The sequence below is a fragment of the Macaca nemestrina genome, chromosome 20 (assembly GCF_043159975.1).
Source record: "Macaca nemestrina isolate mMacNem1 chromosome 20, mMacNem.hap1, whole genome shotgun sequence".
NCBI classification, from domain to species: Eukaryota; Metazoa; Chordata; class Mammalia; order Primates; family Cercopithecidae; genus Macaca; species Macaca nemestrina.
In genome coordinates, this window is record NC_092144.1 from 7,949,222 (window position 1) to 7,964,525 (window position 15,304).

Consider the following 15,304-nt stretch of genomic DNA (forward strand, 5'->3'; position numbering starts at 1 on the left):
GGAAGTCAAGGAATCTCATAACACAGCTGCGATGATGAATCCTTTCACGGGAAGGAACATGCGAGCCCAGAGAAGTCTCTCCTGGTCTTGGGATGGAGGTCTCACGAAGCCGAGGAAGGCGAGGACTTTTGGTGAGTTTCGGGCTTCCCGCCCACTCTACTGAACTCAGCTCTTTTTTTTTCTTTTCTTTTCTTTCTTTCTTTTTTTTTTTTTTTTTTGAGACGGAGTCTCGCTCTGTTGCCCCAGGCTGGAGTGCAGTGGCCGAATCTCAGCTCACTGCAAGCTCCGCTTCCCGGGTTTACGCCATTCTTCTGCCTCAGCCTCCCGAGTAGCTGGGACTACAAGCGCCCACCACAACACCCGGCTAATTTTTTGTATTTTTAGTAGAGACGGGGTTTCACCGTGTTAGCCAGGATGGTCTCGATCTCCTGACCTCGTGATCCGCCCACCTCGGCCTCCCAAAGTGCTGGGATTACAGGCGTGAGCCACCGGTCCCAGTCTCTTTTCTCTTCTCTCCTTCCTTCCTTCGTTCGTTCGTTCCTTCCTTCCTTCCTTCCTTCCTTCCTTCCTTCCTTCCTTCCTTCCTTCCTTCCTTTCCTTCCCTCCCTCCCTCCCTCCTTCCCTTCTTTTTCTTTCTCTTTCTTTTTCTTTCTTCTTTTTCTCTTTCTTTCTTTCCCTTTCTCTCTCTCTTTCTGTCTCTCTCTTTCCTTCCTCCCTCCCTCCCTTTCTTTATTTATTTTTATTTATTATTATTATTATTATTTTGAGACGTAGTCTGGCTCTGTCACCCAGGCTGGAGTGCAATGACGCGATCTCGGCGCACTGCAACCTCCACCTCCCCGGATTCAAGCAATTCTCTTGCCTCAGCCTCCCGAGTAGCTGGGATTACATGCGCGCACCACCATGTCCGGCTAATTTTTTTTGTATTTTTAGTAGAGACTGGGTTTCACCACGTTGGCCAGGCTGGTCTGGAAGTCTTGACCTCAGGTGATCCGCCCACTTTGGCCTCCCAAAGCGTTGGGATTTACAGGGGTGAGCCACCGCGCCCGGCCCTCTACCCCTGCTTCTGCCTTCCAGTCTCAGCTACAGTGTGCGCCCTCTCCGCCACTGGGCAAGGCAGGGGCGGAATAGGGGGCTTGGAATTCCACAGCCTAGAGACGGGCACCGTGGGGGAAAGAAGAGTCACCTCTCCTACGGTTAGTAGAGGAAGGCCTGCCTGAGCCTGGAGCCGGGGCGGGAGAGCCAGAGTTTTGCACCCCCAGGACATCCCCCAGCCCGCAGACTACCAGGCCTCCAGAGGACAGGACCCCTCCCCCGGCCACAGGCCCTGCCCCCGCCACTCCCCGCACCCCGCCTCCAAGGCTCCTCCGCCCACTCCGCACCCAACTTATAAACACGGTCCTCGAGCGCAGCGGGGAGAAACAGAGCTAAGCAGATCCACCCCTGTGATCCGATTCTTTCCAGCGCCTTCTGCAACCAAGCGGGTATCCCCTTGGTCCTCCGCGTCTCCAACCCTCGCACCTGGAACTCCAGCGTCCCCGAGAGTCCCCGCATCCCCGCTCCCAGGCTACGTGAGAGGATGCGCGGTGCTCCGACGGCCGGAGCAGCCTTGATGCTCTGCGTCGCCACGGCCGTGCTGCTGAGAGCTCAGGGCGGCCCGGTGCAGTCCAAGTCTCCGCGCTTTGCGTCCTGGGACGAGATGAATGTCCTGGCGCACGGACTCCTGCAGCTAGGCCAGGGGCTGCGCGAACACGCGGAGCGCACCCGCAGCCAGCTGAACGCGCTGGAGCGGCGCCTCAGCGCTTGCGGGTCTGCCTGCCAGGGAACCGAGGGGTCCACCGCCCTCCCGTTAGCCCCTGAGAGCCGGGTGGACCCTGAGGTCCTTCACAGCCTGCAGGTATGTGCCCCCGGGGCTGGTTCTCCGTGCCCCTACTGGCTCTCCTTGCTTGGAAGGGTATGGACAGGAGTGGGGGGAGGGTGCACAACTGTGGCTCCCTGTGATTCCCCTGCCTCAAGGGATGGGCTCCCTTTTAGGAAGCCGAGGAGGGAGGTTCGCTCAAGGCTAGGAGTTCAAGACCACCTAAAGCAAAATAGCGAGATCCCCGTCTCTTCACAAAAAAAGAATAAATAAATAAATTAAATTAAAAAATGACTGGGCGCGGTGGCTCACGGAGCCTCCAACTGCTGTCGAGACTAGCCTGGCCACCGTGGAGAAACCTCATCTCTACTAAAAATACAAAAAATTAGCCGGGCATGATGGCGCATGCCTGTAATCCCAGCTACCTGGGAGGCTGAGGCAGAAAAATCTCTTGAACCCGGGAGGCGGAGGTTGCAGTGAGCCAAGATCGCACCACTGCACTTCAGCCTTCAGGCAACAGAGCAAGACTTCTTCTCAAAAATATAATAGTAATAAAATAAAAATAAGGCCAGGCGCGGTGGCTCACGCTTGTAATCCCAGCATTTTGGGAGGCCGAGGCGGGCTGATCACCTGAGGTCAGGAGTTCAAGACCAGCCTGACCAACACAGTGAAACCCCATCTCTACTAAAAATACAAAAATTAGCTGGGTGTGGTGGTGAGCGCCTGTAATCCCAGCGACTCAGGAGGCTGAGGCAGGAGAATCGCTTGAACCCAGGAGGTAGAGGTTGCAGTGAGCCGGGATCTTGCCATTGCACTCCAGCCTGGGTGACAGAGGTAGACTCAGTCTCAAATAATAATAATAAATAAAATAAAATACAAATATAAATACAAAAATTAGCCAGGCGTGGTGGCAGGCACCTGTAATCGCAGCTAGTTGGGAGGCTGAGGCACAAGAATCACTTGAATCTGAGAGGCAGAGGTTGCAGTGAGCCAAGATTGTGCCACTGCCCTCCAACCTGGGTGACAGAGAGTCTGTCTGAAAAAATAAAAAAAAGGCAGGCATAGAGCTGCATGACTGTAGTCCCAGCTACTCGGGAGGCTGAAACAGGAGGATCACTTGACCCCAGGAGTTGGAGGCTGCAGTGAGCTGTGACAGCACCACTGCAGTCCAGCCTGGGTGACAGAATGAGACCCTGCCTTTGGAAAAAAAAAAAAAAAAAGATAGACTCCCTTGCCTGGCCTCAGCGGATGGAGATTTGGAAGGATGGATGAGTGGATGAATGAAGAAGTTGGGGAAGGCAAGCTGGGTCCTCACCAAGGTTTTCACCCCTCCCCAGACACAACTCAAGGCTCAGAACAGCAGGATCCAGCAACTCTTCCACAAGGTGGCCCAGCAGCAGCGGCACCTGGAGAAGCAGCACCTGCGAATTCAGCGTCTGCAAAGCCAGGTAACCCTAGGGTCAAGGGAGAAAAGGTCCCTCTGATAGCTGGGACCCCAGGTGGGGAGGGTGGTGGTGAGCACAGGACCTGTGGGTGGGGACGTGGGGCCAGGCAAGGCCTGATACCCTCCTCCCATTCCATCCTAGGTTGGCCTCCTGGACCCCAAGCACCTAGACCATGAGGTGGCCAAGCCTGCCCGAAGAAAGAGGCGGCCCGAGATGGCCCAGCCAGTTGACTCGGCTCACAATGCCAGCCGCCTGCACCGTGAGTGTCTGGCCCTCGATGCCCTCCAGTGGCTACCCCCATCCCGCCACTTGCCATTGCTGGTCCTCTCCTTGTCAGGTCCACCTTAAGGAGAAGATGTCCTGGCCTGGATTCCCTGTGGGCTCACCAGTCTCCCGGTCAGAGCTGATGGCATCACCTCCTTCCCCAGCCCTGACCTGACCCAGCCAGGCCATCCAACCCTTCTCCCCTGCAAGCCAGTGGGCTGTCCCTGAAGCCCTGCTGGTCACTGATTGGAACAGAGGTGGAGAAAGAGAGATCTTGAGGGACTTGAGCTGCAGGGGTGCTGGAGAAGGTAGAAATGGGGTTTGGGGTGCCATCCTGAAGGTTAGAAACTTCTAGAGGAGGGTGTCATGGAACAGGCGGTGCTAGGTAGGAGTGTTCATAGATTTGGGCCCTCCATGGCGTCTTGGGGTATGTGGGAATCAGGGTTGGGAACCCCCAGCTCCCAGGCCAGAAACACACACTCTTGCATCTTACAAATCCAATGCTCCAGGTCCCTGACCCCTCTTCCTCCTCCCTCTCTTGTTCTCCTCCTCTCTCCCCGCCCCCGCCAGACCCCTCCCCGCAGCAGAAAGTGGGCTTTTGCTGCCACCACAAGTTGTAGCTGCTTTACTCCCAAATCTCCGTTCATTGGTGCTTTACTCCCAAATCTCTGTTCATCTCGAACCACAGCATGTCCACGTGTGTCCGACGCAGACTCGCGGTTCTCACGGCCCCACACAGTTTCCCTGTGGTCCTCGTCCTTCCCTGCATCTGTGGCTGTCCACAGCCAACTAGGTGAAAGTTTGGATCCCCCTCTCACACCCTAGGGTCAGTGGCAGGCTTCTAGCACTGTAGACCTGAGGGTTCTCTCCTCTCCAAGCTCCTGCTCCTTCCCCACCTCGTGCTGCCCACCCCCAACCCTGCCAGGCTGGCACCTCAGCGTGGTCAGGGTCCTGTCCACCCTCCCAAAGCCACCATCCCAAGATGAGGGGCTTCTGGAGGGTGACGGGGGAAGGCACAAGTCCTGGCTGGGAAATGCAGTGGTAGGGGGAAGGGGTTCTGTGGATTCGGGACTCCCAGACTCTTGGCTCAGGCCTGCCAAGTAGGAGAAAGTTCAGAGCTGGGAAGGCAAACAGCTGGCATTCATGGAAGCCACACTGGTGATTTGGCCACGTGCCCATCCTTACTGGATAGGAGGAAAGTAGGGGAAAGGGGAGATGCCTGAGGGGCCGGAAAGCGTCTTCCTCGTCACACTGGGCCCGCCCCCACCCCCACCATGCAGACTCATTTCGACCTTTCCCCTACTTTTCCAGCTGGGCTGGGGGGCGGTTCCTTCCAGTCTGGAGCCTCTGAGCCTCCAGACGTGCTCAAGGCCATCCTCCCCTCCTCCCTCCCTCTTTCTCTCCTCAACCCTGCCTCCTCTCCCTCTAGGAGCTGGGATCCCCAGGCAGAGCCTCTGAGATGCTCCTGGTCAACACAGTTCTTCCTCCTTGCTCTGGACCTGCTGCCTCATTCATTCATTCATTCATTCATTTATCAAGTCTTTTTTGTTTGTTTTTTGAGACAGAGTCTCGCTCTGTTGCCCAGGCTGGAGTGCAGTGACGCAATCTCAGCTCACTGCAACCTCGGCCTCCCCCTGGGTTCAGGTGATTCTCCTGCCTCAGCCTCCCAAGTAGCTGGGATTACAGGCACCTACCACTACCACGCCCAGCTAATTTTTATTCATTCACCGAGTCTTTTTTTTTTTTTTTTTTTTTTTTTGAGACAGAGGCTCACTCTGTCACTCAGGATGGAGTGCAATGGCTTGATCTCAGTTCACTGCAACCTCCGCCTCCCGGGTTCAAGCGATTCTCCTGCCTCAGCCTCCCAAGGAGCTGGGATTACAGGCGTCCACCATCACACCCAGCTAATTTTTGTATGTTTTACTAGAGATGGGGTTTGGCCATGTTGACCAGGCTGGTCTCGAACTCCTGACCAATCCACCCGCCTCCCAAAGTGCTGGGATTACAGGCATGAGCCACTGCGCCCGGCCCATTCATCAAGTCTTTACTGAGCAGCTGCTATGCGCTGGGGCCTGCGTGGATGCTGGTGCCAGGATGTGGGCAGAGCTGCTCCTTGTCCCCAGCCTCACGGAGCCTCCATGCAGTCAGAGGAGAGACCACTAGATGACCCCAGTGTCCAGAAGTGGAAGTCCTTGCTCAATTCCCATTTGGGGAGGTCTGGCCAGGTCTGGGAGTGAGGCAAGGCAAGGCAAGGTATCCTTCCAGAAGCTGGGAATCAGAGAGAGAAGTAAGGAAAGAGTCCCGCCGGGCGCAGTGGTTCACACCTGTAATCCCAGCACTTTGGGAGGCTGAGGCTGGCGAATCACGAGGTCGGGAGATAGAGACCAGCCTGGCCAACATGGTGAAACCCCCATCTCTACTAATAATACAAAAATTAGTCGGACGTGGTGGTGGTGGCACGTGCCTGTAGTCCCAGCTGCTCCGGAGGCTGAGGCAGGAGAATCACTTGGACCCAGGAGGCGGAGGTTGCAGTGAGCCAAGATCATGCCACTGCACTCCAGACTGGTGACAGAGCGAGACTCCGTCTCAAAAAAAAAAAAAAAAAGAGAGTCCCAAGCAGGGGGAACAGCATGTGCAAAGTCCCTATGGCAGAAGGGTGTGTGGTACAAGGGTGGGAAGAAGGCCTGTGTGCCAGAGAGGGTGTGGGTACAGCATGGCAGGAGGAAGATGGGCACAGGGGCTGGTCCTCCAGGTGCCTTGTGGACCATGCTGAGGAAGGACACAGGGAGCCATGGAAGAGGTTAGGCAGATGGCAGAGGGGTGGTCATGAGATCAGATTTGCCTTTTACTTCCCTGGTCATCCACAGCTCAGACCCCAGACATGCCTGGCTCCTGAGAACCCCAGGGGCTGCTCTCCTGTTTCAACTCTCCACTTTATCTCCCTGCAGGGCTGCCCAGGGATTGCCAGGAGCTGTTTGAAGATGGGGAGAGGCAGAGTGGACTATTTGAGATCCAGCCTCAGGGGTCTCCGCCATTTTTGGTGAACTGCAAGATGACCTCAGGTAGGGTGTGCTAGCCCACCAGGGGCCCCTCTCCCCGTAGGCCCTGTTGTCTTTCTTTAAATTGAAAAAAAATAATAATAATTATAGGCAGGATCTTGCTATGTTGCCCAGGCTGGTTTTTTTTTTTTTTTTTTTTTTTTTGAGATGGAGTTTCACTCTTGTTGCCCAGGCTGGAGTGCAATGGCACGATCTCAGCTCCTCTGCCTCCCAGGCTTAAGAGATTCTCCTGCCTCAGCCTCCCCAGTAGCTGAGACTACAGGTGCCAGCAACCACACCCAGCTAATTTTTGTATGTTTAGTAGATACGGGGTTTCACCATGTTGGTCTGGGTGGTCTCAAACTCCTGACCTCAAATGATTTGCCAACCTCGGCCTCCCAAAATGCTGGGATTACAGGCATTAGCCACTGCGCCCAGCCTCTTTTCTTTAAAGTGCAGCCCTTGTCTGGATGTAGTGGCTCACACCTGTAATCCCACTTTGGGAGGCCGAGGCGGGAGGATGACTTGAGTCCAGAAGTTTGAGACCAGCCTGGACAACATAGCGAGAGCTCATCTTTACAAAAAATTTTGTGAAAGTAAAAAGGCCAGGCGCAGTGGCTCATACCTGTAATCCCAGCACTTTGGGAGGCTGAGGCGGCCATATCACAAGGTCAGGAGTTCGAGACCAGCCTGACCAACATGGTGAAACCCCGTCTCCACTAAAAATACAAAAATTAACCAGGCATGGTGGCATGTGCCTGTTATCCCAGCTACTCAGGAAGCCAAGGCAGGAGAATCACTTGAACTGGGGAGGCGGAGGTTGCAGTGAGCCGAGATCACGCCACCACACTCCAGCCTGGGCGACAGAGCGAGACTCTGTCCCCCCACCAAAAAAATTAAAAAGAGAGAAAATAAAATAAAATAAAATTCAGCCGTTGCTGGGCATGGTGGCACACGCCTGTAGTCGCAGCTACTCAGGAGGCCAAGGCAGGAGGGTTGCTTGAGCCCAGGAATTAAAGGCTGCAGTGAGCTGTGATCACACTTGTGAATAGCCACCGCACTCCAACCTGGGCAACACAACAAAACCTCGTTTCTTAAAAAAAAAAAAAAAAAAAAAAAAAAAAATGGCTGAGCGCAGTGCGCGGTGACTTACACCTATAATCCCAGCACTTTGGGAGGCTGAGGCGGGCAAATCACTTGAGGTCAGGAGTTCAAGACCAGACTGGTCAACATGGTGAAACCCCGTTTCTACCAACATCCAAAACATTAGCCGGGCATGGTGGCAGGTCCCTGTGATTCCAGCTGCTTGTGGGGCTGAAACACAAGAATCACTTGAGCCCTGAAGGCAGAGGTTGCAGTGAGCTGAGATTGTGGCACTGCGATCCAGCCTGGGCAATAATAGAGTGAGACTCCATCTCTTAAAAAAAAAAAAAAAAGGGCCGGGCGCGGTGGCTCAAGCCTGTAATCCCAGCACTTTGGGAGGCCGAGACGGGCGGATCACGAGGTCAGGAGATCAAGACCATCCTGGCTAACACGGTGAAACCCCGTCTCTACTAAAAAATACAAAAAACTAGCCGGGCGAGGTGGCGGGTGCCTGTAGTCCCAGCTACTCGGGAGGCTGAGGCAGGAGAATGGCGTGAACCCGGGAGGCGGAGCTTGCAGTGAGCCGAGATCCGGCCACTGCACTCCAGCCTGGGAGACAGAGCAAGACTCCGTCTCAAAAAAAAAAAAAAAAAAAAGCAGCTTTTTTTTCCATTGAGAAGAAATCCTTTCCATTACAAGAGATTACAACACGGGGTTTTGTGGTTGAGAACTGCAGAGGAAGACCCAGTTCAGCTGGCCCAGAGAGGCTTTGCAGATTTCCACTGCCCACTCCTTCCCACGCTCAGTCCCTGCTGGGTTCTTGGGACAAAGATCTTCCCAAAGCCAGCCCATAATATTCCTTCCTCTGACCCACCCTCCTCGAGTCCTCCAGGGATGAGTGAGGGAGCTGCTGGCTTCCTGGGTTTGGAGGGGGTTTGGTGCTTGGGAGCCAGATGAGGGAGTGGGGTCCTCTGTGAGGAGGGACTTCCTGGTGACCTTGTACCTTTCTGGGCAGATGGAGGCTGGACAGTAATTCAGAGGCGCCACGATGGCTCTGTGGACTTCAACCGGCCCTGGGAAGCCTACAAGGCGGGGTTTGGGGATCCCCAAGGTGGGTGTTTCTAGCGGGTACAGAGGCAGGGGAGGAAGAGGGACCCTCAGAAGTGGCCTTGCCTCACTGAGTGGCCTCTCCCACTCCAGGCGAGTTCTGGCTGGGCCTGGAGAAGGTGCATAGCATCACAGGGGACCGCAACAGCCGCCTGGCCGTGCAGCTGCAGGACTGGGATGGCAACGCCGAGTCGCTGCAGTTCTCTGTGCACCTGGGTGGCGAGGACACGGCTTACAGCCTGCAGCTCACCGAGCCCGTGGCCAGCCAGTTGGGTGCCACCACCGTCCCGCCTAGCGGCCTCTCCGTACCCTTCTCCACTTGGGACCAGGATCACGACCTCCGCAGGGACAAGAACTGCGCCAAGAGCCTCTCTGGTGAGCAGGCTCTGCCATGCCACATCCAGCCAGTAGCTTCCCTCCTTATCTTTCTGCTGCTCTGTCCTGCCTTCAACCCCAAATTGCATCTGTTTCCTGCCCCCACCTCTTCCTTACATGCTGTGTGTGTGATTAGGCCACTAACTTAGCCTATCTGGCCTCAGTTTTCCCATCCTGAAAAGAGTCTTGACCACTTTTACTTTTATTTACTTATTCATTTATTTATTTATTGAGATGGAGTCTCACTCTGTCACCCAGGCTGGAGTGCAGTGGCATGATCTTGGCTCACTGCAAGCTCCGCCTCCCGGGTTCACTCCATTCTCCTGCCTCAGCCTCCTGAGTACCTGGGACTACAGGCACCTGCCACCAGACCCATCTAATTTTTTTGTATTTTTAGTAGAGACGGGGTTTCACCATGTTAGCCAAGATGGTCTCGATCTCCTGACCTCGTGATCCACCCGCATCGGCCTCCCAAAGTGCTGGGATTACAGACGTGAGCCACCGTGCCCGGCCTACTCATTTTTAAATTTTATTTTTATTTTTTTTGAGACGGAGTGTCACTCTGTTGCCCGGGCTGGAGTGCAGTGGCCGGATCTCACCTCACTGCAAGCTCCGCCTCCCAGGTTTACGCCATTCTCCTGCCTCAGCCTCCCGAGTAGCTGGGACTTCAGGCGCCCGCCACCTCGCCTGGCTAGTTTTTTGTATTTTTAGTAGAGACGGGGTTTCACCATGTTCGCCAGGATGGTCTCGATCTTCTGACCTCGTGATCCGCCCGCCTCGGCCTCCCAAAGTGCTGGGATTACAGGCTTGAGCCACCGCGCCCGGCCTCATTTATTTTTTGAGACGGAGTCCCACTCTGTCGCCCAGGCTGGAGTGCAAGTGACGTGATCTCGGCTCACTGCAGTCTCTGCCTCCTGGGTTCAAGTGATTCTCTTGCCTCCGCCTCCTGAGTAGCTGGGATTACAGGCACCTGCCACCAGGCAATTGTTTTGTATTTTTAGTAGAGAAGGGGTTTCACCATGTTGGCCAGAGTGGTCCTGAACTCCTGACGTCAAGTGATCTGCCTGCCTTGGCCTCCCAATGTGTTGGGATTATGGGCATGAGCCACCTTGCCCGGCCACAAGCATCTTTATAATGGTGCCCACTGCACAGGAATCTTTTTTTTTTTTTTTTTAAACAGGGTCTCACTCTGTCACCCAGGATGGAGTGCAGTGGTGTGATCATAGCTCATTGCAGCCTCAACCACTGGGCTTGAGTAAAGGCTGAGGCTGGGTGTGGTGGCTTCACGCCTGTAATCCCAGGGATTTGGGAGACCAAAGAGGGAGGATCACTTGAGCCCAGGGGTTTGACAGCAGCCCGGGTAATAGAGGGAGACCCTGTCTCTACAAAAAAAAATACAAAAGTTGTCTGGGTGTGGTGGCTCACGCCTGTAATCCCAGCACTTTGGGAGGCCAAGGCAGGCGGATCACGAGGTCAGGAGTTCAAGACCAGCCAGGCCAACATAGTGAACCCCTCTACTAAAAGTACAAAAATTAGCCGGGCGTGGTGGCACGTGCCTGTAGTCCCAGCTACTTGGGAGGCTGAGGCAGCAGAATCACTTTAACCTGGGAGGTGGAGGTTGCAGTGAGCCGAGATCACGCCACTGCACTCCAGCTTAGGCAACAGAGTGAGACTTCGTCTCAAAAAACAAAAAAGAAAAAAAAAATTAGTGAGGCACAGTGGCTCACACTTGTACTCCCAGCACTTTGGGAGGCTGAAGCGAGTGAATCACTCGAGCTCAGGAGACCAGCTTGAGCAACGTGGCGAAATCCCATCTCAACTAAAAATACAAAAATCTAGCTGGGCATGAGGGTGCAGCCTGTGGTCCCATCTACTTGGGAGGCTGAGTTGGGAGGATCTCTTGAGCCTAGGAGGTCAAGGCTGCAGTGAGCTGAGACTGCACCACTGCACTCAAGCCTGAGTGACAGAGTGAGACCCAATCTCAAAAAAAAAAAAAAAAAGTAAAGTCCCAAGCCCAATCATGGTCCCCAACCTGCCTCATCCTCAACCCTATCCCCATCTCCTTTCAGCCCCATTGGTGGCTCAAAGACCTGACCATGTTTCCTCTCCCCTGACCCCGGCAGGAGGCTGGTGGTTTGGCACCTGCAGCCATTCCAACCTCAATGGCCAGTACTTCCGCTCCATCCCACAGCAGCGGCAGGAGCTTAAGAAAGGAATCTTCTGGAAGACCTGGCGGGGCCGCTACTACCCGCTGCAGGCCACCACCATGTTGATCCAGCCCACGGCGGCAGAGGCAGCCTCCTAGCCTCCTGGTTGGGCCTGGTCCCAGGCCCACGAAGGACGGTGACTCTTGGCTCTGCCCGAGGATGTGGCCACTCCCTGCCCGGGCAGGGGCTCCGAGGAGGGGCCATCTGGAAGCTTGTGGACAGAGAAGAAGACCATGGCTGGAGAAGCCCCCTTTCTGAGTGCAGGGGGGCTACATGCATTGCCTCCTGAGATCGAGGCTACAGGATATGCTCAGACTCTGGAGGCGTGGACCAAGGGGCATGGAGCTTCACTCCTTGCTGGCCGGGGAGCTGGGGACTCAGAGGGACTACTTGAGGCCGGCCAGGCTGGCCTCAGTGGCGGACTCAGTCACATTGACTGACTGGGGGACCAGGGCTCACGTGAGTCAAGAACGCCCTCCTGGTGCGGGTGCTGTTGTGTGTAGGTCCCCTGGGGACACAAGTAGGCACCAGTCGTGTCTGGGCGGAGTTCACAGAGTTCTTGGAATAAAAGCAACCTCAGAACACTTCGTTCTTTGTTTTCAGTTTGTTTTCTTTTTTTTCTTTCCAATTTTTTTTTTTTTTTTTTTTTTTTTTTAGTTCACACGTCTAGTAACTTACCCTCAGTTTGTTTTAAAAAGTGAACAAAGTCCATGTAAACATGTTCCCAGGGCCAGGCACAGTGTCTTGTGCCTGTAATCCCAGCCCTTTGTGAGGCCGAGGTGGGCAGATTGCTTGAGGTCAGGAGTTCGAGACCAGCCTGGCCAACATGGTGAAACCCCGTCTCTACAAAAAATACAAAAATTACCCGGGTGTGATGGCGCACGTCTGTACACGTCTGTAGTCCCAGCTACTCCGGAGGCTGATGCAGAAGAATCACTTGAGCCAAGGAGGCCAAGGCTGCAAGTAAGCCGAGATTGCGCCACTGCACTCCAGCCTGGGCAACAGAGCAAGAATCCATCTCAAAAAAAAAGAAATTTTTTTCATAGAGGTAGGGTCTCACTCTGTTGTCCAGGCTGGTCTCAAACACCGAGGCTCAAGGGATCTTCCTGCCTTGGCTTCCCAAAGTGCTGGGATTAAAGGTGTGAGCGCCACTGCACCCAGCCCTAAAGGCTCTAATTCTACATCTGGGTTTTGTTTAAGAAAAAAATAAGATGAGGGCCGGACACAGTGGCTCACGCCTGTAATCCCAGTACTTTGGGAGGTTGAGGCGGGTGGATCACCTGAGGTCGGGAGTTCCAGACCAGCCTGACGAACATGGTAAAACCCCGTCTCTACTAAAAATACAAAAATTAGCCAGGTGTAGTAGCGGGTGCCTGTAATCCCAGCTACTCAGGAGGCTGAGGCAGGAGAATCGTTTGAACTCAGGAGGCGGAGGTTGCAGTGAGCAGAGATCATGCCACTGCACTCCAGCCTGGGTGACAGAGCAAGGCTTGATCTCAAAAAAAAAAAAAAAAAAAACCAATAGGGCCTTGGCTCACGCCTGTAATACTGACACTTCGGGAGGCCAACAAGGGCGATCACCTGAGGTCGGGAGTTGGAGACCAGCCTGGCCAATGTGGTGAAACCTCATTTCTACCAAAAATACAAAAATCAGCTGGGCCTACTAGTGGTGCGCACCTATAATCCCAGCTACTCGGGAGGCCGAGGCCGGAGAATAGCTTGAATCCAGGAGGTGGAGGTTGCAGTGAGCCGAGATGGCACCACTGCACTCCAGCCCAGGCAACAGAGTGAGACTCTGTCTAATAAACAAATAAATAAATATGAAATGAAATAAAAATAGTAATAATTGGATGCCCTATATCTAGGACTTGTATTTGAGGAAAACAGCATCTGTCCATTTCCTGAACCCCAGCTACTGTTAATCTTTTTTTTTTTTTTTTTTTTTTTGAGATAGACTCTCGCTCTGCCACCCAGGCTGGAGTGCAGTAGTGCGATCTCGGCTTACTGCAACCTCCACCTTCAGGGTTCAAGCGATTCTCCTGCCTCAGCCTCTCAAGTTGCTAGGATTACAGGCACCTGCCACTGTGTCTGGCTAATTTTTGTATTTTTAGTAGAGACGGGCTTGGCCAGGCTGGTCTCGAACTTCTGACCTCAGGTGGTCTGCCTGCCTTGGCCTCCCAAAGTGGTGGGATTACAGGTGCAAGCCACCGCACCTGGCCTGTTGATCTATTTTTGCCCCAGTATCTCCCTCCAGATATTCCTTCTAGATGTTTCTTGGGGAGGAGGTGGCGGTTCTTGTGCTAGAAGAAAAAACTTAGCTCTGATTTCCCGGTCTTCACCCTTCCTGGCAGGTGCTGAGGACACGGCGGTTTCCCTGGGGCTGTGGTTGGGTATAGGTGACAAACTTTTTAGCTTTGTAGAGGTAGGTCCTACAGCTGCCAGGCCAGGGAGGCTGGAGGCTGCCCTCTCCAGGTTCCTTATTTGCCTGTGTCCTGTTCTGAGCAGGCTGAGAGGATTTCCTCTGAGCCCACTGTCACTGGAGCTAGTGGTGAGACCAGCCTGCAGGAGAGGGGGTTCCTCTAGCTATACCCTCTTCATTTCCAGGCTCTGCCAACGATGGGCTCATCTCTTCAACATCATCCTTTTTCCAGCAGCCACCTTGACCCCAAAGCTTTTCCTGCCCCTCCAACCTGGGGAACAACAGAAAGGAAAAAACCACCAGCTGGGCGCGGTGGCTCAAGCCTGCATTCCCAGCACTTTGGGAGGCCGAGGTGGGTAGATCACAAGGTCAGGAGATCAAGACCATTCTGGCTGACACCGTGAAACCCCGTCTCTACTAAACATACAAAAAATTAGCCGGGCGTGGTGGCACGTGCCTGTAGTCCCAGCTATTCGGGAGGCTGAGGCAGGAGAATCGCTTGAACCTGAGAGACGGAGGTTGCAGTGAGCTGAGATCGCACCACTGCACTCCAGCCTGGGTGACAGAGCGAGACTCTGTCTCAAAAAGGAAAACAAAAAAAACCCACCACGGCAGGAAACTAACAAGGGGCCAGGAAACCCAGATGTGAACCTGGACCCGTTAAACTCCAGAGCTGCAGCTCTAAATCATATCCCTCTCCCGGGCCACAGGAGCTCACTGGCCCCAGTTCCTGCATTTGGAAAATGGGGATGGTTTTGACACTCCACCCCTCCACTCCACCACCCCTTCCTGGCCTCATGGTGTGGGGAGAGGGTGGCAAAGAATTAACAAGGCATTAATATTCAACACAGGCTGGGTCCAGTGGCTCGTGACTGTAATCCCAGCTCTTTGGGAAGCTGAGGCTGGAGGATCTTGGAGTTTGAGACCAGCCTAGGAAACACAGCAAGACCTCATCTCTATGATAAATTTTAAAAAAGGCCAGGCACAGTGGCTCATGTCTGTAATCCCAGCACTTTGGGAGGCCAAGGCAGGTAGATCATGAGGCCAGGAGTTCAAGACCAGCCTGGCCAAGATGGTGAAATCCCATCTCTACTAAAAATACAAAAAAATTAGCCAGGCATAGTGGTGGGTGCCTGTAATCCCAGCAACTCGAGAGGCTGAGGCAGAGAATTGCTTGAATTCGGGAGGCAGAGGGTGCAGTGAGCTGAGATCGTGCCACTGCAATCCAGCCTGGGCAACAGAGTAAGACCCTGCCTCAAAAAAAAAAAAAAAAAAAAAAAAGAATCAAGAGAAATTTCAGAGGGAGGAGAGACAGAATAAGGCAATTGAGGGTGATAGACGGAGGGAGGCACAGAGGAGATGAGGAGAGAGAAATCCATGACCTCTGGGTTTGATGGGAAGGAGGGAAGGAAGGATGGAGACACGACAGGGGGAATGGATATGGGGAAGGAGTCAAATTTGTGTATGGGCTTGAGAGGTGAAGCCGGCTGGGCTTCTGGGTCAGGTGG

At 54.0% G+C, this 15,304-nt stretch overlaps 1 protein-coding gene across 1 annotated transcript; it reads left to right on the top strand.

Moving 5' to 3' along the window:
* Positions 1-1,402: 1,402 nt before the first annotated feature.
* On the top strand, positions 1,403-11,961 carry LOC105482891 (angiopoietin like 4). Its single transcript, XM_011743376.3, has 7 exons — positions 1,403-1,897; positions 3,196-3,306; positions 3,445-3,562; positions 6,516-6,629; positions 8,704-8,799; positions 8,889-9,170; positions 11,294-11,961. The coding sequence occupies exons 1-7, from the start codon at positions 1,580-1,582 to the stop codon at positions 11,473-11,475; spliced, it is 1,221 nt and encodes a 406-aa protein (XP_011741678.1). The 5' UTR covers positions 1,403-1,579; the 3' UTR covers positions 11,476-11,961.
* The last annotated feature ends 3,343 nt before the right edge of the window (positions 11,962-15,304 follow it).

What these genes read in the sequence shown, in the direction of transcription:
- LOC105482891 (XM_011743376.3), top strand. Translation starts at nt 1,580, where the DNA reads ATGCGCGGTGCTCCGACGGCCGGAGCAGCCTTGATGCTCTGCGTCGCC. An exon ending in TTCAGCGTCTGCAAAGCCAG is followed by an intron (nt 3,307 to 3,444) that starts GTAACCCTAGGG and finishes ATTCCATCCTAG; the next exon opens with GTTGGCCTCCTGGACCCCAA. An exon ending in GGGGTTTGGGGATCCCCAAG is followed by an intron (nt 8,800 to 8,888) that starts GTGGGTGTTTCT and finishes CTCCCACTCCAG; the next exon opens with GCGAGTTCTGGCTGGGCCTG.